Below are 22850 nucleotides of genomic sequence, written 5' to 3' on the forward strand. Positions count from 1 at the left end.
TCTGCTTCAAACCAGAGAGCTTTTAATGCTGTTTATTCTCCCACAGCCCTAATAGGGATGGTCTCGCACGTGCTCCATGATGGTCTTCAAGCCTCGCCAGGTCTCTTCGGCCGTGGGTCGGATCTGCTTGGCAGGCAGGAGGAAGCCGTATCGACCCGTGTCTCTCAGTTCAAAGGCAAACGAGTACTTGATGCCAGAGTCGTAGGCCCAGTCAACGCTTCCTCCACTGGCTTGGTCTGACGGGCACATGAGAGGAAAGCCTGATTGTGCTATTCCCACTGGCCTCTCACAGCTACAGAAGCTCTATGTTAAGTTCAACCATTATCACAAAGGTAAGCTAGGCCCCTGTCTGCATGGGTGGGCCTTGAGAGCCAGGATAGCTTAGTAGGGGATCATGCTTACGGAAAAACACCATGAAACGCAAAAGGTGCTATGCAAAGGGACCCTCTAGGGTATACGCAGCCTTCCCCTGGTGTTCTCAGGGCCTCTGCTCCACACACCCATTTGGAATCCTGCCTGCTTTCCTAACTGGCATTGTCTGTAACTTTGGAGGCCACCCCATTTCCTTCTTGAGAAGACTGCTAGGCGTAGACACTGTTTTCTCTAGAGGGAGAGGAGGGATTACAAATAGGAGAAAAAATTTGGTCCCTGACCTCAGGGAACTTTCAGCGTAAGAGCTGAACACGCCTTGTTCTATATAAAATAACAAGCCCAATACTTACGTTTGATGGGCTCATGCAATAGAGTAACACGCACCTGTGTCATGCCGGGCCGCTGACAAGACACATGACGAAGGAAGGTGGCATTAGCCTACAAAGACTCGGGTGATTATGACTCAGAAGAGCTGAGTGATGGACCTGCTTGAGGCCCCGCCCAGAGAGGGCAGGTAGAGGTGAACTGAAGGAGGTGGCTGAGGCAGAGATGGAGGAAGTCACCTCGTCCCTAAGGACAGGGCCAGGCAAAGGGGAAGACCCTGGAGGCTGTACCAGGGCGGGGCAGGACTCGTGGTTAATACTGTGAATGAACACAACTCCTCTAACCAGTGTCTGTCTTCACTCACAGCAGCTACAGTAGCGCCTGGTAAACAGCAAATACTGAAGGTTTTCTGACTTGAACTGAGCCTTTCTGGTGCCAAAAGTGCTAACTCATCATGCCTTTGGTGTGGCTACATGACAGAGCCAATCACACGGAAAGTCCATAGTGGGTCCTGGCCAGGTGGCTCCGTTGGTTGGAGCATCATCCTATTTACCAAAATGTTGCGGGTTCGATTCCCAGTCAGGGCACATACCTAGGTTGCAGGTTCAGTCTCCAGTCAGGGAGCATACAGGAAGCAACCAATCAATATTTTGCTCTCACATTGATGTCTGTTGCTCTATCTCTCCCTGTGTTCCCCCCACCCCTGTCTCTCCCTTCCTCTCTCTGAAATCAATAAACACATTCTTGGGTGAGGACTTAGAAAAAAAAGAAAAAGAAAGAAAGAAAAGAAGTCCACAGTAGACAGGATGCTAATTTCAGATTGAATCCTGATTCTGCCAAACATTAGCTGGTGACCTAAGGCGCATCGCTTATCTCACTGAGTCCCAAATGCCCCATCTGTCAAATAGGAATAATACTGTTAGTTATTTCGCAGAGCAATGAGAATTAAATGGAATAATATAATGTTTATGATTCCAGCACTTGTTGAGTGCTTAACTAAATGTGTTAGGCACTATGCTAAATTGGTTCATTTAATCACCACTGAGTCATGAAGTAGATATTAGTCTTATTTCCATTTTACAGATAAAAAACTGAGGCTCAGAGAGATTGAATGAAGGGTCTGGGGTAATGTCTGTAAAGTAAGTATTAAATAAATGTCAGTTGTGATTCTAAGTGTGACTAGGATCCTATCAAAAAAGTTGGGCCACATTACAGACAAGAGGTACGTGGAGGAGAGTAGTTCACCAAAAAACTAACGAAGAACACTTACATAGTGCCCTAGAGTTGGTGAACACTTTAAACCTCCATTCTATTTTTTGAGATTCTCAACAACCCATTTCACAGATGAAGAAACCAAGGAAGGATGAGTGACCCGCCCAAAGTTACTTGGTTCCAAAATGGTGGAGCTATAACGCAAACCCAGACCCCTGTCCCCAAGGTCTATGTTTTTGTCCCCTACACCTTTCTGAGGAAGAACTCAAGTCACAACTCCTTCTGGACAAACACCTGTTGTAGCAGAGATCCTCGAGGCCCTTTCTGGATGAGAAACTGCCCAGGAAATGTCTCACCCACCACAAAAGTCCAGCCGCCTCCGGGCGGAGTGAAGCAGGTGCTGGGCCCGCAGCTGCACAGCAACCTGGGGCAGGAGGCCAAAAGCATTTAACTGGGACTAGTTCCTAAAGGCAGTGCTTGCCTCAGCTGGAGTGAGATCAGGATCAAAGATAACAGAGTCGACTCTGGGCAGAGATGCAGCCAGAACTTGCTTGACCACTAATGGTCAGGTTCCAAAAATATCAGACAGCAAACCCTATACTCCTCTGATATTTGCTTATTGAAAATGTCTTCAATACCTGTGACCTTACCAAGAAAAACATACTGAACCTCAGCCTTCCTACGTCTCCCTCACTTGTAAATACCTCAGCTGGGGAGGGGGGAAACTAGATTCCCAGTTACAAGATGGCCGAGGCCACTCTGCTGACATTCTGAACTCCAGCCTCCACACACAGGCTGCCACACAGACGGAGAAAGCGTGTGCCCGTCAGCCCTGGGGCCTTCACTGGGAGGCCCTTGTCCCTAGAGGCACCCCCACCAAAGGGGAGAACCATCCTGAGTGGAAAGTCAAAGGTCGGGGCGACTGCAGGCAGCTCAGTCTTCCCAGGGAACAGTAAGAGCTCCAAAGCCGTTCATTCCAGTTGACGTGGAATTCTTGCCTTGGGATGCTACACCAGAGAGATCTACAGGGAAGCGGGGCTCGCACCAACACGTCCATGGTAGAACTGTTTAACAAGAAGTTAACACAACCCAAAGGTCCAGTGACTGGGATATAGCACTAAAATGGGAAAACAAATACCTGGAGTGGAAAAACATAAAGTTGTACCAGAAATAATGTTAACTGAAAAACAGCTGGATGCAAACTGGAACACTGGCTAACAGCTTGTGGACGAGAAAGAGGTTCTACGGAAAGTAATCTCACGGCGTGACCTGACCATAAATTCCTAACGGGGCAGGTCATGGTGGGGAGTCGCGTCCCAGGGCCGTAAAAGGCTTCTCTTCGCCTTAAGCAAGCCGAGTCCACTCTGTCTGTGCATCTAGGTTCACACACCTGTCAAACCCCTCCTTCTAAAGCATGACCACCCTCAAGAGCGCCCGTGTAATCGGTCTTAACTGTCGCGCCATCCCACCCCGCCCTGCCTCCTCTCACCTCTATGTAACCTCCCTTACTTCCCTCCTTAGTCTCAAACGCATTAGAGAAACTGCAAACTATTATCATCTGAAGCATTTTTCTCAGTCTGTTGAGATTTTGCTTCCAGGTGCATCCTCTGCTTGGTTCAAATAAATTACTGCAAAAATTCTCCATAGGTTTGAATGCTCTTATATGGACATGCTAGATTAATGTATTTGTGTTCATTGACAAAACCATTCATGAAATTGAAACTGAAAATTAAAATGTTGGTTATTGGATTCTGTTTTTCTATGAAGTTTTTAAATGCATCATAATAGAAAAAAGAAACAAAAAATCGTCATCTGGAAAAAAAAGAACTATCATCACCTGAAATACCACCAGATCAGTAGTTTCTAGATTTTCAGGAAGTGTTCTAGATAGGATGCGTGAACTATTACTTCTCTGCTCTCCAAACTCCGTGAAAGAGAAGAACACAGGCCCAAAATGGCATCACTTGTGCTAAAAGCCCATGACACCAAACCTAGATTTAACACCTGATCTAATTGCAGTGTAAGCCTCTCCCAGGAGTGGCATTTTAAACAAATCAGCTTGGAATTTCCTGACCCACACCAGTGAGGTGACCTGCCTGGTGAGACCCCCTGCCTTCCCTCAAGAAAAGGTGTCCTCGCCTGAATAATCCACCCTCCACTTCTTTGCCCCACCTTCCTTCTGCCTATAAAAACCGCCCATCTTGCACGACCCCAGGGTGCCCTTCTCGGGGTGCTGCCCGATCCGTAAACTGCTTAGTAAAGCCAACTAGATCTTCAAAGTTACTGGGTCGAATTTTATTTTTTAATGATTCCCATTAAAAAAACCATGCCTCCACCCTGGCTGATGTGGCTCAGTGGATTAAGCACCAGCCTGTGAACCAAAGGTTCGCTGGTTCGATTCCCAGTCAGGGCACATGCCTGGGTTGTGGGCCAGGTCCCCAGTAGGGGTTGCGTGAGAGGCAACCACACATTGATTTTTCTCTCCCTCTCTTTCTCCCTCCCTTTCCCTAAAAATACATAAACAGAAAGAAAACCACGCCTCAGAAGTGTGTATACCCTCAGATTTCGGCCACCACCCCTCTGGCACAGACAGCTGACTCTGCCCGCAGCATGACTACAGACCCCGCTCTGGTTCAAGCCCGGTCTGCCCCCCTCCTCCCCGACTCTGCGAAAGTATTACACTGGTCGTCTCTTCTTTCTTTCTCCTGCATCTTTCATAGTTCCCTCTCTTAATCCTTCCCCAGTCAGTAAATAAGCCTCTTATCTAAAAAAAATAATAATAATGGGTATAGGAGAGATAAATGGTAATGGAAGAAATGCAATAAAAAAAGTAAAACTCAAAACTTAAAAAATTTTTTTTATAAAAGGAATCCTTGCTCCCCTTCACATCCAGGTTCCTCGGAAGAGCCAGCGGCTCCCGAGTGCTGCCGCTCCCCAACCTGAGCTCCCGCGGCTCCTCCTACCACTCTCCTGAAACTGCTCTCTCCCGGTGGCCAATAAGCTAGTACAGGGAGGGGTTCAAGACAAGTTACCCTGAGATGTGCCTGTGCGCTGTGCAGACTGTTCTGAGCTAAAAGCAGCCCAGGACCCTGTGGAAGCAAGAGAAACTTCTGCCCTCCCCCGCTTACCTGCCTAGAAGGACATGAATTAGGGGCCTCGTCCATAATTAAAGATTATCCGAGATAACCGTCTTTCTGTTTTGACTTATCTATAGGGCAGGGCACGCTTTAGTTTACGGAACTTCGGCTTCTACTGCAATAACCTTCTGCATGCATCTATTTAAATGTGCCCTTTCTGCCATCGGACCCCTCATGGATGTGGGGTTCCCATACATATGTATGTAATTAAATTCGGTCATTTTCTTTTGTTAATCTGTCTCACGTCTATTTATTAAACCAGCTGAAAGAACCTTGAGGATACAGGAAAATGTCTTCCTCCCCCAACACTAGTGTTAAAAAAGAGAAAACCACAGGCCCAAAATGGCATCACTTGTGCTAAAAGCCCAGGACACCAAACCTAGATTTAATACCTAACCTAATTGCAGTTTAAGCCTCTCCCAGGAGTGGCATTTTAAGCAAATCAGCTTGGAATTTCCTGACCCACACCAGTGAGTTAATCTGCCTGGTGAGATCCCCCGCCTTCCCCTAAGAAAAGGTGTCCTTGCCCGAAATAATCCGCTTTTAACTTCTTGGTCCACCCTCTTTCTGTTTACGAAATCTTCCATTCTGTACTACCCTCAGAGTGCCCTTTTGGTTGCTAGATGGGATGCTGCCTAATTCATGAATTGCTTTAAAAAGCCCATTAGATCTTCAAATTTACTCAGTTGAATTTTGTTTTTTAACACTAGTGATGGAAATCCAATGGTAAACATTCTGTCCTTGTAATAGTTAGCCTTTCTGTGGCCTTTGTCATTGTCAAACGCTGCCTCCTGTCCAACAATTGCTGAAACATAGAGATCTGTCTTCTCTCTGCCCCGCCCTGCGGCGTCTCCCTCCCTGACGACTAACCTCTTCTTCAGCCGAATGTCTCACTCCCCTCCTCCACCCGTGACTCCTCCTACTCCTGCTGTCCTGTACCAACCATCCTCTCTGTGTCAACTATCCCCAAGTCTGTCTCTGTCTCTGTCTCTCTCTGCAGAATCTTGGGGCCATGTAGCCCAAAGCCTGCAGGGCATCCCCACTTGAAAACAACCTCAAGACCTGGCTGGTGTGGCTCAGTGGACTGAGTGCCAGTCTGTGAACCAAAGGGTCACAGGTTCGATTCCCAGTCAGGGCACATGCCTGGGTTGTGGGCCAGGTCCCCAGTAGGGGGTGTGTGAGAAGCAACCACACATTGATGTTTCTCTCCCTCTCTTCCCCTCTTTCTAAAAATAAATAAATAAAATATATATTTTTAAAAACCCTCAATATTTCCAGAGCTAAACTCATTATCTTTCCAACCACTACCTGTTTCACCTTCCCGGATGTCTCCCTCGGTTAATGGCACCACGCAATGTCCTTTGGTGAGAAACTCTCCACATCCCATTAACAGCAAAAAACCTTTGGTTTTCCCTCCTAAATGTCTCCCACCCTCACTGCTCCAGTTGGGCAGCATGTCTCTCCAGAGCTCTCCCTACTCTTTCAGTGGGATGCTCCTACATCCAGTCCATTATCACTTCATCCTCCACACTGAAACCAACATGTTTTGTCTAAATTAAAACACAATGCCTGCTGAAAGCTCTCCAGAGGCCTCCAGAATCCTTTAGGTTAAAAACCTAAACTCCTAACGTGGTACACGCACGAAGCCCTGAGCTCCCCCACTCTCCTTCCCACCACTTTCATCCCAGCTGCTCTGAGCCTCCGTGTAGTTCACAGGGCCCACCAAGTTTCGCCCTCCTGCACCTTTGCACGTGCTGTGAAGGAGCCGAGTGCCCCACCCCCTTCCCCTTCCCCAGCTGTCTGGTGATCAGCCTTCAAAACCCTGCCATCTCCCTAGATGAAAAGTTTCCCTGGCTCTGCCACTGCTAAATTCCCCTTAACTTTCTAATACTTTTGGAGCGTTGATAGCATACTGCACATGAACTGAAGTTCATTGACTTCCTCTTCATCTTCCATATCGAAGTGAAGACTCTGTGCTTCATTATGTCTCCAATACTTGGCATAATGATCAGTGCTCAAAAGATGCTTAACAAAACTGTGTTGAACAGAGTGGGTGCCTGTAAGAAGCACTTGTTTCCAAAGGATCATGGCCATGGGAACACTAGGGAACTCCTGACATTCACTCACAAGGTCCTGAGTCTCTGGCTGTGTCCACAGGGACTGGAGGGATGCCTTTAGGGGACTCAAAATCTGCACGAGGGCACACTGGGCTTTTCCTTAGCACTGTAGACATTTCTTATTTTTATCCGAGGCCACCGGGGCGGGGGGGCTGGGGGGGTGGGGTTCAGGAAGCTGGCCAAGAAAAGTGTCATTAATAAAAGTGATGACTCAGGACCAAGTCTTGATGAAGGCCTGTTTTCAGGCAGAGATTCCACATGCCAAGAGTGAGCTGTAAGGGTCAGGACAAGCAGAGCGGAGAGCACACGACTGCCCTATTTTGAAAGTTCTTTGTTCTCGATGTCACATAGGAAACACGTCAGGGAGAAGACCCAGCCTCGCTGAGGGAGATTGATAAGGCTGGGTTTCATACATGAAGGGGGGCCCATTTTACACCAGGGCATTTCAGTGCTATGGCCCCAAATCACACGGTGCCTCCTATCCCAGTGGGCCTTTTGTAAAAACACATTAGATACTTACAGATGACTGAGCAGATAGGACCCACTTTGTACTTGGTGCCGTGCAGGCTCTTCAGAGCGTTGGCAGCCTTTTGGGCCACTTCATTCTAGAGTGAGAGAACCAAGGGAAGGTGAGTGGCTAACACCCGTCTCTTGGAAGAACAGATGCCCAATAGCAGAATGCAGAACGGGACACTCTGATTAACTCACTCCCTGATTGAGGAATAAGCACAACACCCTTCATGTTTCGACCATTTTCACGGAGTGAGCACAGCTCACTTTCATTGCCTTTTAAAATACAACATGAAGATCCTCACTGTTTATTTGATCATCTGCACCTTTGCATTAATAACGACCAGGGTCACTATTTTGCCATGAACTCTCCTTGTTCAGGGCTCTGGACAGAAATGGGCGGGGCAGGAGCGTAGAGGGGGATGGAGTAATGGGTGCAACAGAATGTGTACTGACCCTAGGATTTACCCAGAAAGGTGATTTTTTTTTTTTTTGCTACATCCTTACATCGACTTATTTCCCTATGATTGTCTCTTTTTCCAAGAAGTAGAGCTCAGGAAAATATTTTCCATTATTTGAGGGTTCCAATTTTGACTGATTGAGGCTTTACTATCCTTGCTAGGGATAAATGTCAGGTCTTAAACTCGGGCCCAAGAAAACAACTGTACAATTACCAGACGCGGGGAACCTGGCTCGGCAGACTCCTCGGAGAGCCTGGGGGTTTCAGTTGTCAATAAGCCCAACGTGAGTCCACGGGCTGGCACTCCTGCCAATAAACGGACCCTCAACTGCATAAGCAGAAGTGCTTGGTCTGGCTGAGGGCGGTTATGGTCACGCTCTGCTGTGCTAGTTAACCCTCAACGCAAGCTTTACATTCACTTCTGGGAGCTACTCTTGAAGTACACAGGCAAACCAAAGCATGTTTGGAAAATAGCAAGCGGAATGTTATGGAAACTTGGGACCCTATTATGAGGGCCCGAAAGAACTGGCGGTATTTGCAATAGTGGAGATAAGAAAAACCTGGGAGTAGCAGGTTACTAGTGGATTTGCCTCTCAAAAAGAAATAAATGTGCTCCATGGAGCCAGACGATAAATCAGGCCTGACAGGTAAAAACCATAAGGAGTTGGTTTGGCTCTCTCTAAGGAAGAACGCAAACAATCAAATATGCCCCAACATGGAACAGGCTCCTTAAAGCCAAAAAACCATCCAATCGCAGGATGAATAACTATCTGGCAGAGATTTGAGCCCCAGGTGTGGATAATTTAAGGTGATCTAGATCTTCTAAAAGCACCTTTTAGGCTCTTTTCAACCTTGACATTCTTTTTCCCCCCGATTCAACCTTGAGTCATACTGCACACCATCAAAACCCTGAAAACTGCCCTAAACAGTGCTAAAATCCAACTGATGGGATGAAAGATACACCTGAATTGGAATAATCTATTCCATTTCTGCCAGGAGCTGTTGACAATAATCTATTTGAAAGTAAATTAACCAAAAGGTCGCATCTCAGGGCTTATCTCTAGCATACAGGTTTCAAAAATTAAGCCTAAAAGCCACATTGGAAATATTTGCACATGCTCTGCAGCTGGGGACAGGTCTTGGTCATTTGTAAGCAGCCACCTGAGATGTCACCACTTCACTTATCCCTCAAACAGGAAAGACAATGGAGGAAATGGAAGTTAGGGAAATGAGTGTTTTGTGCCCAACATCAAACAGCAGTGCACCATGGCAGCAGGTCACAGAGCTGAGGGCAGCAGGAAGGTACTAGGCAAGGAGCTGGGAGTCAGCACAGAGCACCTGACCAGATCTGAGAACCTCGGGTCCAAATCCAAGTGGTTATTTCCTAAGCAACAGAAAGCACATCCTGGGAACTTATGTTCAAATCAGGGCCTTGCTCATCTAGATGAAAGCAGTAATAATTTCGTGAATTCTATTTCCTAAAGATACCTAATTTAGGGAAGTCCACATCACGTTCTTCTCAGTGGTTGGACAATATCGTGCCTCATTCATCTTTATAACCTATCCCTAATGCACTCCCATCTCAGTTCCTAACTTTTGGACCGAAACGTATCCGTCTGCACAATGGATATTGGTGGCTGAGCTGAAATGAAGTTTGAGAAACTCACCAGCTCATCGAAGTTATTTAATTTGGTGCATTTATACCCATAGGGGAACATCAGCAGCTGGGAATAGCTGTGGAGGGTAATGAAGGCCTTGACTTTTCCGTGACTCTTGATGAAGTCCACTATGGATTTCACTTCAACTTCAGAGTTGGCACTGGGTCCATGGTATGAATCAGAGCAAGGGCTGCTACTCGCTCCAGGCCCTGATGGCGTGCAGAAGAAGGCCAAAGAGAACAGTGAGATTTAGGAAGACACTGTATGAAGCCAGTTACCACACATCACTAAGCTCCTCCTCTGGAAAGCAGAGCAGGAATGTCAGAGTCAGGAAGTTGAACTGAAATGATTCTGGACATCCTTTAAAATATGGTTCTTCTATATGGCAGAGAGAGCGATCAAATTAGATCATCTCCTCTCTGTGGGAGTTATTGGAAGAAAAACTAGGTTTAATATTATAGATGAAATTCCTGCATTGGGTGGGAGTTAAGCAAGTTCATTTTCTGGGATCTCTTCCAACTCTCCGAGTCCAAGAGTAAAAGATCCTGTGCATCTGCGCCTCTAAGTCACAAACCACAACTTCAGGGAACCTCTGTCACCCCTTCTACAGGGGGGAAATCACAAGTACTTCTGACCACAAGGCCACCTTTGGCCTTGCTTTTCTCAGCTACTAGAGTTACCTGTGACCACTGAAGTTGGTTCACAGTGGCCTGGCCAGGGCTGTGGACATTACAGAAACTCTGATGGCATGGGCAGGGCCCAGGACTTCCAAAGGTCTCTAAGTAATATGAATAAATATAGCCTGTCAGCTTTATTTTAGGATTATTTCAGAAGGGCAACATTATTTTGGATCTGACGCTTTGATTTTTTTCCCTACACTAAAAAAAAAACTATTGTAAAATTGATAAAATCAATAAATGAAGAAGTTGCCACTCATCCGTATTCTCTCTGAGTCCCCCAATGTGTTCTTTCTGGGTTCAGTGAGTGTCGCTAATTTATTTTCCTTACAAGTACTTAGTGATTGCCTTCTGTGTTCCAGACACCGTGCTAGGTGTTAGGAAAACTGCAGTGGAAGAGATCGAGTTTCTCACCTCACTGTTATCGTACCTTCTGAGGAAAAACCAAACAAATTTCAATTCTGCAATTAGAGAGAGAGAAGGGCTTCTAACTGATGCCTGAAAGCATAAAGGCCAGCCCGGACTAGACTGCCACTGAACTCTGAAAAATTACGGCTGCAAGTCAACAGAGCCAGAGCAGCAAGCTAGCATTTTCTCTTTTAAATCTATTCTGAAAATCAGCTTCTTAATCCTACTTGTACTTCAGTTTTCTTTCTCGAAGCATCCATAGATGATGTAATGCTTCTCTTCCGAATAGATGCTAACCCCCTCTAGTGGTTGGTCTGGGGCTTCCGGCAGCCTCCCTCCATTGCGCAATGTCTTGCTGTGAGAGCTCAGAAGCCGAGGCGGCTACAGCTTGTGGGAAAACCGAGATGTGAGACAAAATATATTAAATGCTGCTCAGAGCTCTGTGACAGCACTGCGTGCCTGTGAAGGGAATTCAGTTAAGTGTTTTTCAAATAGGTTTTTAAATGGCTTGAATCCTGAATGGGCTTAGCAGGCTGACGGCCCTGCAGAGCCATGCAAAACAGCTAGCTGGCCAGACAACATCTGACCATCCCTGGAGGCAAGTTCCAGGGTGCTCACCTCCAAAACCTGCATCCCAGTTCCGGTTAGGATCAACACCAACACAGCGGCTTCCAGATACCTTGGACCGGGTCTTTCGCCACATACGATTCTTTAAAATCCAGAAAAAACGAGAATGGGGGGGATGGGGGCAGTCACTCAGCCTGATGAGAAGGTCTCTTTAGAATTTTGTTAATTTCCCCCATCCCTCCCGGACGCCCTTTGGAACCGCACACATTTCACTCCCCACAGAGGTGTGGACCAGTCCTCACACACACACAGTTCTGCTTGGAGCTTCTAAGCTGTCTCACACACGGGGTAGAAGACATTTCTCTCATCTCCTCAAATGAAGACCTGCCAAACTATGTTCCGGAAAACCCCAGTTCTATTCAATGGCAACAAGAAAAACTCAAAAAGTGGGGAGGGAGCAAGGGTTTTGTGATAGAATATTTGGGGAAAATATAGAGCTCAGTTAGCTGATTTACTTTAGAACTTCTAAGGGTTTTTTAATGCTCTGCTTTTTTTTAATGAAAATCCAAGAGAGAAAGATACAGTGGACGATATTTCCCAAACTTGAGTGTGGAACCTTTATTCACAGAGTACCTCATAAGATGAGTACTAGTATTTGTACGAGCTTCTTTTAAACACATTGAAAAACGCTATTGTAGTCAGATCTCTCCAAAAATAAACTCGAAGCTCTCACTCATTTTGAACATACATGGGGTCACGGTTGCCACAATGGTGTTTTGTAATGAGATTTTAAAAAGAAAAAAAAAAAGAACACATAACTCCTTTTAGTAATACTCCAGAGGATTTCTTCTACAGATTTTAAGCAAAATGTTAGATGTATTGTACTGCCTACCTAAATCCCATTGCAAATCTAATTGTCAGCAGGTAACATCCGCCTCCTCTTTTCTATCAATCCTACCACAAAAACACAGAGATAATTGGAACAAATCTCCTAGGTGACTCACTGGGAACACTGAACTCTAACAGCCCAGCCTAACAGCCGAAACAAGGCTCTGACGGAGGCAATATGTGAAGACATCGTGTGCTGGAATAAGTGATTATAAATTCCACTGCTCGCTCCATGCGGGGCCACTACGGAGAGATGGAGCATTCTGTTTAGGGTAAGTCAAGGACAGACAGATTACTTTTATCTTGTTTCCGAAGTTCCTACACAGCTCCTTCGATTCTTGTTCTAAGAAGAGAAAAAGTCCAGGCTTACTTTGGTTTGAGAGAACACATAGCCATCGGGGTTTGTGACGGGCAGCAGGAGGATGTCCACTGCGTCCAAAATGGAAGTGACGGATGGCTCGTTTCCATAATCAGAGGCAATCTGAGCAGAGACAACAACACAGACGCCAAGCTCACACTTCCCTTTCACCAGGGCACACAGGATGAAATATTACGGCAAGGTGTTTTTTCCCCCAAACATGAACGAGATAGCTCTGCTAGTCAATAAGAGTCTTCCAGGACTTCCTTTAATCGCCTGCAGTGTTAATGTGTTTCATAGGCCAACGCCTATACTTTTGTCTCTGGTTAGAATAATTTACTTATATTAACTAAAAATCAGATACCACTTATCCACTTTCTCTGAAAAGCAGGAGAATGCTCCCTGTTAATTCCGGTGAGGAATTCTGCAATGGTAGGCAACGGTGCAGGCGGCTTACAGGGATCTACCAACCAAGGAAATGTTTACATTTTTTCTTAATCACCACACAGGGTAGCTTCCCAAGATCTCATGACCAACATCAGATAACTTAAATATGCAGAGACTTTCCTACAGATACAGAGAAACAGTTAAATTCCATTTGGGGAATTAAATTTCTACTTGCAATCAATTGCAGTCGAGTTGAAGTTTCTGCTGGATTAAAATTTACTCATTTCCTGTGCTCAGTCATCCTAAAGCATTATTATTCAACTGTTAAATATCCATTTCATAATACCCTAAAGGTAACCGCATTTTAATTGAAGGGAAAAATGTATCAGTCAGTGTGCACGTGGTTGCACATGCTTGAATGATCTGATGTGGATTGATTTCCTTTGCTCATGAATTAACATTCTGATTTATAGCGTGTCATTTTTGAATTACTTAAGAAATACCAGACAAGGTCATACCCAGCCTGGTGTCCTGACTCCAATTCCAATGAACACGTGGAAGAGAGGCACTGCTATACCGACTTCACAATCAGATTTGGAAACATTTCAGAACCACCAAAACACCTTATGAATCCCACTTTGGATCTGCAGGTCAAAGTAAACTCTCCCCGCCCCTGTTTATATTTTCCATCTTGAGCCCCTTCCGTGATATTATAGATTTCTAGCACATTGTGCCTCAGCCCTGGGAATTCAAGGCAGCAAAGCAATTTTTCTCTTGTCCAATTCTTATGCTGAAGTCTGACTCCCGGGGGTCTTCCTTTGTTACCCTTTCGATCTCTCCCAGCTCACTGTGTCTTTTCACAGGCACACGGTGGTCTGCCTGAGGGACAGTGCCAGGGTACTTGGCTGGGGCAGGACTAAAAAATCGGCAGTGGGTCTGTTCCTGCCGGAATGAGAAGGGAAGCTCCTGGACTGAGAGCGTGAGCCCTCAGGCCCACAGGCATCGTCCCATGCTTAGGTAGGGTCTGACCCCAGAAAGGCGCACTAATCAAGGAATGTTAGGCAAGATGACCTTATTTGCGGTCCACAGTGCGGTAGCTTGCGTAACCCACTCGCGAGCATGGATCCCGGCGTCCAGCCAGATGGCCGGCTTGTCTCCTCCAGTACTGAACTGCAAAAGAAGTGTGGAAACGTGAACGCTCAGCCGCTGCGGACTCCCAGTCCTTTCTCTTTCACCCAGGGCCTTGTCTCTCCATCTTTCTGGTTACTTGGTGTGATTGAGTACAAAAGAGGAGGTGTAGACAGTGAAGTACCTATTAACTCTTCTCACTCAGGTGATTAGGTTGAGCCCCTTCCTTTAATAAAAGCTTAACTGCAAGATAACGAGAGCATGAGACTTTTTCTTTTTCTCGCGTCTGTAAAAAAATCATTGCAGATCATGTAATGCCATGGAAGTATGTTCACTGTATGTTGTGAATTTTGAAAAACAGGTTATAGAATAGTATGATGACTTTTTAATTTTTTTAATGATAATTCGTGTGTATGTATGTAGATGTCCAAAGAGTAAAAGAAAGAGAGAGAGGAGAAGAGAAAGAAACAGGATAAACTGCAACATGTTAATAGCTACCACTCCATAATCGTGGAATTAGGAATACGGGGATGTTTTGTTTTTCTTTTGTTTTGTTTTTTTGGGGGTGGGGTCTGTTTCTTTAGTCTCCTATTTCATACAATGATTGTGCTATTTTTGTAATAAAAAATAGCACAATCATGGTGCTATTTTGCTCGTGATAACCTGTGGAGCCCTTCGTAAAAACAGGATGGTAGGCTCTAGATATGCTTTCCAGAGCTGAAATTTTATGATCCAAGTGACTTGGTTTTCTTTGGAGCGGCAGCTTTGCCAACTGGATCAGTAAATGGGGGAGAAAAGATTATTTTTGCACTATCAACTTCTATCTCCGTGCAGCATGCTAAACATAGGAGATAAGGTAAATGAGAAATGAAAATCCCTGCTAAAGATTACATTTCATGGGTTTTGAGAGTTTTTGTTTAAAATGTTCTGTGCCTTTTCCTCCAAAGAGTTCAAATGCAAAAAAGCAGGGAACTTTCAAAAACACATAACATTCTCAACCACAAACCACGCTGGAGAAGGGAAGGCCAGGAAAATCCAAGTGGGGGAGAGAGGAGGGGGGGCGCTGCGGTTTCCTGACCCAGCTGCGGGAGAAACAGGCAGGAGGAAATTTTTAAAAAGAAGGTAGTGAATGTTAGCAAATGTGGCCCAGTGTCAGTAAGTTGGCAAACCGCTTCTCTCAGGCCTGCCTGGAGAAAAACATTCTGGAGAAATCCATCTGTCCTGAGTCCGTTGGTTCTCGGCCATAACGTTTCCAAATTTAGCAGGGGGTTGTGACATTCCTTTTCTTTCTTTCTTTTTCTTTTTTTTTTTTTTTTCCTTAACAAACTCTTTCTAGGAAATCTTTCACTCTTTTTCAGGGCAAGGTGAAAAAACCTGAAATCTCTGTTAGAGGTTAACAGGTTGGAATACCTACAAAGGGCCCTGCTTGGGGGCATATCCGTTTGCGACTCAGTCGCCTGTCACCCTTTCACGCACTGCGGAAACCCGTTTTCTAATGCGGGAACTGTTTTTCTAAATGCGGCTCACTGGCTTCACCGCTTAAAAAAAAACTCTCGTAGTCTTTATTGTTTCTGTTTTTAAGATCGAGGAAAGAAAAGCGGGACGCAGAACCACGAGCTTGATTTATCACGGAATGCCTCGCCTCGTCCCCCCCACGCCGGCCCCCAGCCACCCCGGGCCCCGCACCGCCTCCCCCGCCCTCGGTTCCTATTAGCGCCTCGCTCTCTGGTTGCCTGCGAGCCAATCTCCCGAGATGAGAGCTTTAGTTCACCCCTGCAGACCTGCGTCAGTCGGCACAGGAAGGAGAAAAGGAAAAAAAGGGGCGGGGGTGGGGAGTGCGGAGGTGGATACTCCAAACCAGCAAGGACCGGTTGGAACCGGGGGCTGCGGCGGGGGCGGGGGCCGCTCTGCAGGCGGAGCCGCGCCGCTGGTCCCACCCGAGCGCCCCGTGACTCTGGGCGCGTGCACCTGTGTACCTTGAGCACGTTCAAGGGCCGATTTTCGAAAGAGGAGCCAATATTCACTTTGCTCACTAGATTGGGGTACTCAGCCACGAGGTCATCCATTTTCTGGGAAATCTGCAGTGTTTAAAGAGTAAATAAGACGTTTGCAAATGAAAAACCTGATGCACCCATTCGCGATGTTTCTCTCCCTCCTTTCCATTCCCCCGGGACAAAGTGGAGAGGGCAGCGCGACGGATGCTGCCGGATTGAGGACGTTTGGATCAGAGCTGAGACCCGAGTCCCCGGGCCTCCTCTGCAGGGGCTAGAAGCCCGGGAAGCCATTTTGCGGCTGCCGAGCCTGCTCTTTCCCGTTTTGTGCTGGAAACAAAATGGCACTTTCTGGCTTGCCGGTGGCTTTCCCCGCCCAGCTCTGGTGTGCAACTGCCCCGGTCAGAAAGCTGCTCACGCTCGCTAGTAGAGGAACTCAAGTGGCAGCAGCACAAAAAGAAAGAAAGAAAAAAAGAAAAGTGGATTTAGAGGCGAGACCCGCATTACAAAAGGCAGCGGGGCTGGCTCGGGCCGGGGCGACAGGGTGCCCGCCTCGGAGGCACTAAGCAGCTACATCGCCTCCAGTTCACGAAGTTGATTGAAATGAGGGGCGGCTGGGGCGACGCGGCTGCGGCGGGACCGAGACGTGCCTGGCCGTGGCGGGGAGCGAACCGCAGGAGCACAGCTCCTCCAGCTGTTGCCCGCGTCGGCCCTGCGCGGGACACGCGCCACTTGGTGGGGCCCGCGGGGGAGAGGCTGTGCGCCCTCTTCTCCCTCGCCGGGCCGACCCACGAGCCCTTGTCTGAAATCCTTAGAGACCGTACACATTTTTCAAATTAAGGGGTTTATTTTTTTTTCAGGGGGGCGCGTGCGATTTTAGGAAGGTAGAGAGCCTGCACTCTGTATCTAACTTCCGGTGGCACTGCTCCATATTCACACACACTGATATTTCTGGCAGCGACACAAATGAGTAGCAAGTCAGTTCAAGTCAGATTTTGTGTGTTCCCCCCCCCCCCATGAATTTAGGTTAGCTTGTGTCACCAAATAAATTAGGGAGGGGGGCTTTGTTTTCAGAGTTTTTTGCATTTTATAATTCTTGCCCCGGAGAATCAGCACCTACCAGGAACCTCCTGTCTGGACCTTTCCTCTCCCCTCAGGCCCCAGTCCCCATCTGCTCATGCCCCTCCCCGCCATCCCTCACCCCCAAGTCACTCAGTGCAGATAGACCCCCTGTGGGCTCAGGAAAAGTTCTGTGCGGACTTGCCCAGGTGCCCAGGTGTCGGTGCGTGACTCGGGTGCAGGAAGGGGTGTTGCCACTATGACAAAACTCGGGAAAGAGCACAAATGTGAGGCATGGGAGCGGTGGGCGGGTCGGGGACCAGGCCTTTGGCTGGAAGTCAGAGGTGTTGAGGTGTCTCCTGATTCTATCATCAGTGACAGCATGAAGCACAGCGCTCAAACGGCTTTGTAGGCAGCACCCGCCAGAAGCCAGCAAGGGGGCCCTGAGCAGAGAGCACGGTCGCCCACAGGAGGCTGTTTGTGTGCTCGCTTAAGATACTTCTGGCTGCTCGGAAAATCGTGGGATGGCTGCTGGCACGGGCAGGTGGGCTTTGGGTCGTGTCTTAAGGCCCTGGCACTTCATACTGGCTGTGAAATGCTAGGAAACTTGGAGAAGTTAGGAAATAATCGTTTCCATTAAATCACCAAGGGAACATACGGGTTTTGTCACCTGAGGAGAGAAGGGCCCATTTCTCAGATGTTCCTTTTGAAACACCTACCTCTTCCAGGGTATGATAAGCCTCAAAGTTGAAGTTACCATTTCGTTCTCTTCTCTGATTAAATAACATTTCTTCATTCTCTCTGTCCAACAGAACCTAAAAAAAAACAATCATACCTGTGACTAGCTTATAGCAGTGCATTTGCATCTGTTCAATACAGTCCCAGGCATCCTTTTTCCTGTCCTGTAGGCTCTGGGGCCATGCCTCTGCCTTATTCTGGCAGCGCCCTGGAAGACGATGGGCATCAATGGGGCCTCTGGCCAGCCGGATGCTGCAAGTATAGGAGGACCGTCAGTCCTCTGGTTCTCCCACGGCTCCTCCTCCCTCTGTGGGAACCCAGGCTGTAGAGATGGAGGTGTGAACACCACCAGCTCCATCTCCATCTCCATGTCCCAGATTTCACTTCATGTCTTAACTTCCAAGCTGTGACCTTTGACCCCCTTCACAGTTCTTAACAGGCATCCCGGAGCTTGCTAGTCGATGGCTGGCTGTGTTCCTTAAACTGTAGCTGTGAATGTTTTTGTGAGCAGCGGCCGGCTCGCCACGACAACCAGGATCAATATCAAACTGGTCATAGTGTCGATTATAAATAATTATCTATCACAGCGATTTTTCAACCTTTTTCATCTCATGGCATACATGAACTAATTACTAAAATTCTGCGGCACATCAAAAAATATGTTTTCTGTCAGTCGACAAAAAAAAGGTATAATTTTGATTCATCTACACCGGATGGCTATTGTTATGGCTGTTGTCATTTTTTTTTCTGACAGGCTAAGGGAAAAGAGGTGGGTACCCCTGACTAAAACCAGTCAGTTAGCCCATGTTTTAAAAATTCTTGTGGCACACTGGTTGAACATCATTGATCACAAACCACCAGGAGGTGTGGCCCCTGGAGCTACAGCCTTCTTTGTCCCTTTGTCCTATCAATCATTAGTGTACCACACACACACACACACACACACACACACACACACAAAGTACAGCAACAGGGGCCTGGTAGCGGGGAGTAATTTGTGCAAACCTGCTGGAACATCTTTCTGCCTGCTCTGGCCCAATCTTCCTGGAAGTAAACTACCCAATAATAAATTCTGTTACAGTCTGTGGAGTTGACTGCTTCATCTTTTGTTCAGAAAGCGCCTTCTCATACAGTGGCCAATACATTTATGCCCCATGGTCAGACACAGGGCCCAAGGTAACCTCCAATTAAAGCTAGATGAATAAAATCTTACTTTTACCTACTTTGACTAATACCCATCAGTTTGCCTTTTACATTTCATGCTGAAGACTCTCTTGTCCTGGCCCTTAAACTCTTTATTACCACATCCTATCTGTGCCAAATGCAAAAGAGAGAGGGGCAGGGCCTCTCTGCCCACTTCTCAGGGATGGTGCACACTGCAGGGTGGCCCTAGTGGCACCCAGAGGTTCCTCCCCTGGCGGAGGGTCCCCAAGGATAAAGGAGGATGGTCCTCTGTTCAAATGGACCAGCAAGCCTCTGGAAGGGTGCTCTGTGGGGTAATTACCTGAACATCTTCAATCATGATGGAGTAAGCCATGTCCTGGGACTCCAAGAAAACTTTCACTGCCTGGACACTGACAAAGGGAACTCGGACATGGACTGTCTGCCCTGGTGTAGTGGGTGATTTCCAGAAATCAAGCTGAAAGGGATAAAAGGCCAAGGCAATGAGTGGGTCGTGTCAGAGAAGCGGACAGCTCCGCACTGATAGATTTCGAGAAGTCAATTCCCATCTATTTTATCTCACGCCCACAAGACTGGAATCATTGTGGAATCACTGTAATTTTGCAAGAAAGGTTTTTAAATAGCCAAGCATTGACATACGTTTTATAACCACCCCACCGGAGTTTGCTGTTAAAATGGGCAGAAGTAACAGAGTATTTAAAACTGTGGCAGTTTTTTTTTTTTAACCGTTGACATTCAGGTGACCTAATTCATTGTATAATAATGTTCTACTATAAATTATTTTAGAAAGGAAATCATACGTTAAAATGTTCAGAATTTTTTCAAAGTAACTTCAATCTCTCTTTTCGTTCTTACAATAAAACCTATGAGAGGGAAGAATGGTTTATTTATTCTCATTAGACTCAGTGGGAAAATGAGACACAGGAAACGTGGGTGACTTGCCCCAGGTCACTGAGCTGGGACAAGAGCCCAGGTGTCCTGCATCCCAGCTTCATCAGCCGGCATCCCACACAGTCAGAGAAGATGAGTAGGTCCCAAGTGAGAGGTACCGATCATCACATGTAACTGCGGAGTAGTCACTCTGGGACAGATACCTGAAGATCTTCTTCAGCCTCCAGTTCCGCCAGATTTTTTATTTGTTCTTCATTCTCTGGTACGATCTCAAGAACTTGATCTCTAAAGAATAGTAACCACAGGCATGGCCTTAAAAAGCAAAACCTGGACACTGGTTCCTGTCGCTGTCTGCCCCTGTTCGTCTCCATGTGCCAGGTTAACGCGGCCACTGATGACCTCTCTGAGAATCAAGAAACTGATAAATAGTGCACTGACCCACATCCGCAGAATGAGCATCTGATAGAACAGCTTCACTTCCCCCAAGGTATGTTATCGAAATAATAATTCAAAGGTGTACCTGCTCCTATCAGGAGGCTTGACATTAAAGTTACCTTTCCTTTAGCTAACGATTATTCTCAAATGACACCTGCTGCTCAATGAAGAACTGGCTTTTAAAACTTGTCTGTTCCTGTTTTTCAGAAATAAGTGGTTGTTGTTTTTTTAAAGTAGAATCATTAGTTTGGTGCTTGGAAGCGGAATTCACATCTGGAGAGACGTAGAATGGTGTGTGTGGGTGTGGGAGGGGTTTTTGTTTGTTTGTTTGTTTTGCTACTGTTATCTCAAATGTATCAGAGTTCCACCTCCAAATGAGATGTATATAGTCCAAAGTTGGGGTGTAGCTAGACACAATTGGGACCCAGAAAAATCACGGCATGCCTCTCTCTCTTCCCCCACGCGCAAACACGTCGTGGGGAATAAAGGAGATCAAGGACAACTTGGCAGGAGAAAGAAGCTGCAAAACAAGCAAACACATATCCTTCGTAAAAAGTTGGGTAGTAGAGCTGGATTCTTCTAACTCTCCCTTGGGGACAGATGTTTCTTTTCTATCTTTTTCTCCAAGTAGGCGGACTGCCTTGTTGGTTTGTACAGTGGGGATGGATCGGTACAAAGAGCCATACAGTCGTCTACAGGGATAAGAATTCGGGTCTTCTGAAACCAAGTGCTGTGCAATTTCCAATGAACTCGAGTGGAATACATGTGAGAGGATGGGGTATTCAAGGCCCTCCTGCCTTCAAGCGCCCACCTGCCACAGATGGTCTGAAAATTCTTCCATTTGCATCTCAGTCTTTTTGACTAATGCCTTTACTCCCAGGAGTCCTCCTTAAAAAATGAAGAGGCACTGAGAAACGTTAATACACGAGGCTAATATTTCCTGGTGTGGGAGCTAAGGAATAGTAGCTGTTTAAATGCTGAGTTGCTCAGCATTTTAAAAAAGTGAGGAGTTTTATGATTAAAAATACTGGGTAGATGCAGCAACCTAGAACTCCTCTCATAAATTTAAAACACATGCTAATCTAGTTAATGGAAAAAAACCTGGAAATCGTATAGTTTATTTAACCCTAAGATTCCCAAGTTGATTTGACCACCCACTTTAAGGGGCCAAATTTACTGGACCACTTTGTTAGTTCCCTAGAACACTCTTCAAGAAATGCTACCTAGAGCCCTTCAGAGATTCTTGGAACAAAGTACTTTGGAGCAAAGATGAATCTTACGAAGCCGTGAGAGTTGGAGCTGGACTAAAATCTGCCTCCCTGGTCTTCCCACTTCGTGAGGTTCCACTACTCAGCCACTAGGTCCGAAGATGGGAGGACAAGAGCTGACGCGGCCAGGAAGGGAGGGAGGAAGAGGTGGAAGAACAATCCATTCACTTACTGAGATAAATGGCCAAACAGCTTTGTTTTCACTCACGTCTTTCATCCTCACATCCTGATCGTCAGAGGAAAAAATGAGGACGTACAGAGAGAAATAGGGTGTATGTGTTCAGTTTTCATTTTTGTTTTTGTCTTTGAATGTCATTCATCTCTCTCTCTCTGCCCCCTCTCTCCTCTCTCTTCTCTCTCACTCTCTCTGATCATTCATTTCTATTAATCCCACTGTCTCCTCTCCAAATCCAAGAGAACTCTCTGAAAATGCTGAACACTTCCACCCTCGATTCTGCCGCAGTCTGGTGAGAGACTCTGAATCAAGGAAGCAAAATTCAAACAGGTATCAGAAAGCATAACTTACCCCACAAATGTTTCTCGACAGTAGATATGCCCCCAAAGGGCACCAAAAAACAGGATCCACCTCATGGTCAAGGATCTTGCTAGAATCTAGAACTCAGTCAGCGTCACTCCTGGAGTTATTTATAGGGACCATGGCCGAGGCTGATCTGCCAGAAATCTAAGAACTCAAGAATTCCCACATGGTAAAATTCCCACCTGTGGGTCAAATTCTCAAGGTTTAGACACCCACCTGTGTACATTTTCCATTCTTATGATGAGATAACAAACTTAATGGAAAGAGCCTACGAAGGGCAAGTCAAATATTTATGATTTAGGACATAAGTTCTAAATCATAGATTTTATTTGCTATTCACGCTACCCAGGGACAGGAGCCAGATTAATAGGCCTTGAGGTTAAAGTCCTTTCTAGGTCTCTGAGAAAGAAAAAAAAAAAAGGACACAACACTTATAGCAATTACCTGGGCATCCTGTCTATCACATGCCATTAGTTTGCTCATTTGTTTATTTTTGTAATGTTTACCCTTAAACACAGCAATCGCTGAGTCCCCATCTGCAGAAT

At 46.4% G+C, this 22850-nt stretch overlaps 1 protein-coding gene across 1 annotated transcript; it reads right to left on the reverse strand.

Annotated features, from left to right (window-relative positions):
* CPA2 (carboxypeptidase A2) lies at positions 1-22567 on the reverse strand. The gene is made up of 11 exons (XM_037049195.1): positions 22294-22567; positions 20268-20349; positions 19496-19630; positions 17973-18068; positions 16180-16281; positions 14147-14245; positions 12701-12811; positions 11494-11584; positions 9800-9999; positions 7683-7767; positions 1-236 (listed from the first exon to the last, which is right to left on the reverse strand). The coding sequence occupies exons 1-11, from the start codon at positions 22356-22358 to the stop codon at positions 49-51; spliced, it is 1254 nt and encodes a 417-aa protein (XP_036905090.1). The 5' UTR covers positions 22359-22567; the 3' UTR covers positions 1-48.
* Positions 22568-22850: the final 283 nt, after the last annotated feature.

This window comes from Sturnira hondurensis, unplaced genomic scaffold (genome assembly GCF_014824575.4).
Source record: "Sturnira hondurensis isolate 20B ecotype Veracruz unplaced genomic scaffold, ASM1482457v3 Scaffold0006437, whole genome shotgun sequence".
Lineage (NCBI taxonomy): Eukaryota > Metazoa > Chordata > Mammalia > Chiroptera > Phyllostomidae > Sturnira > Sturnira hondurensis.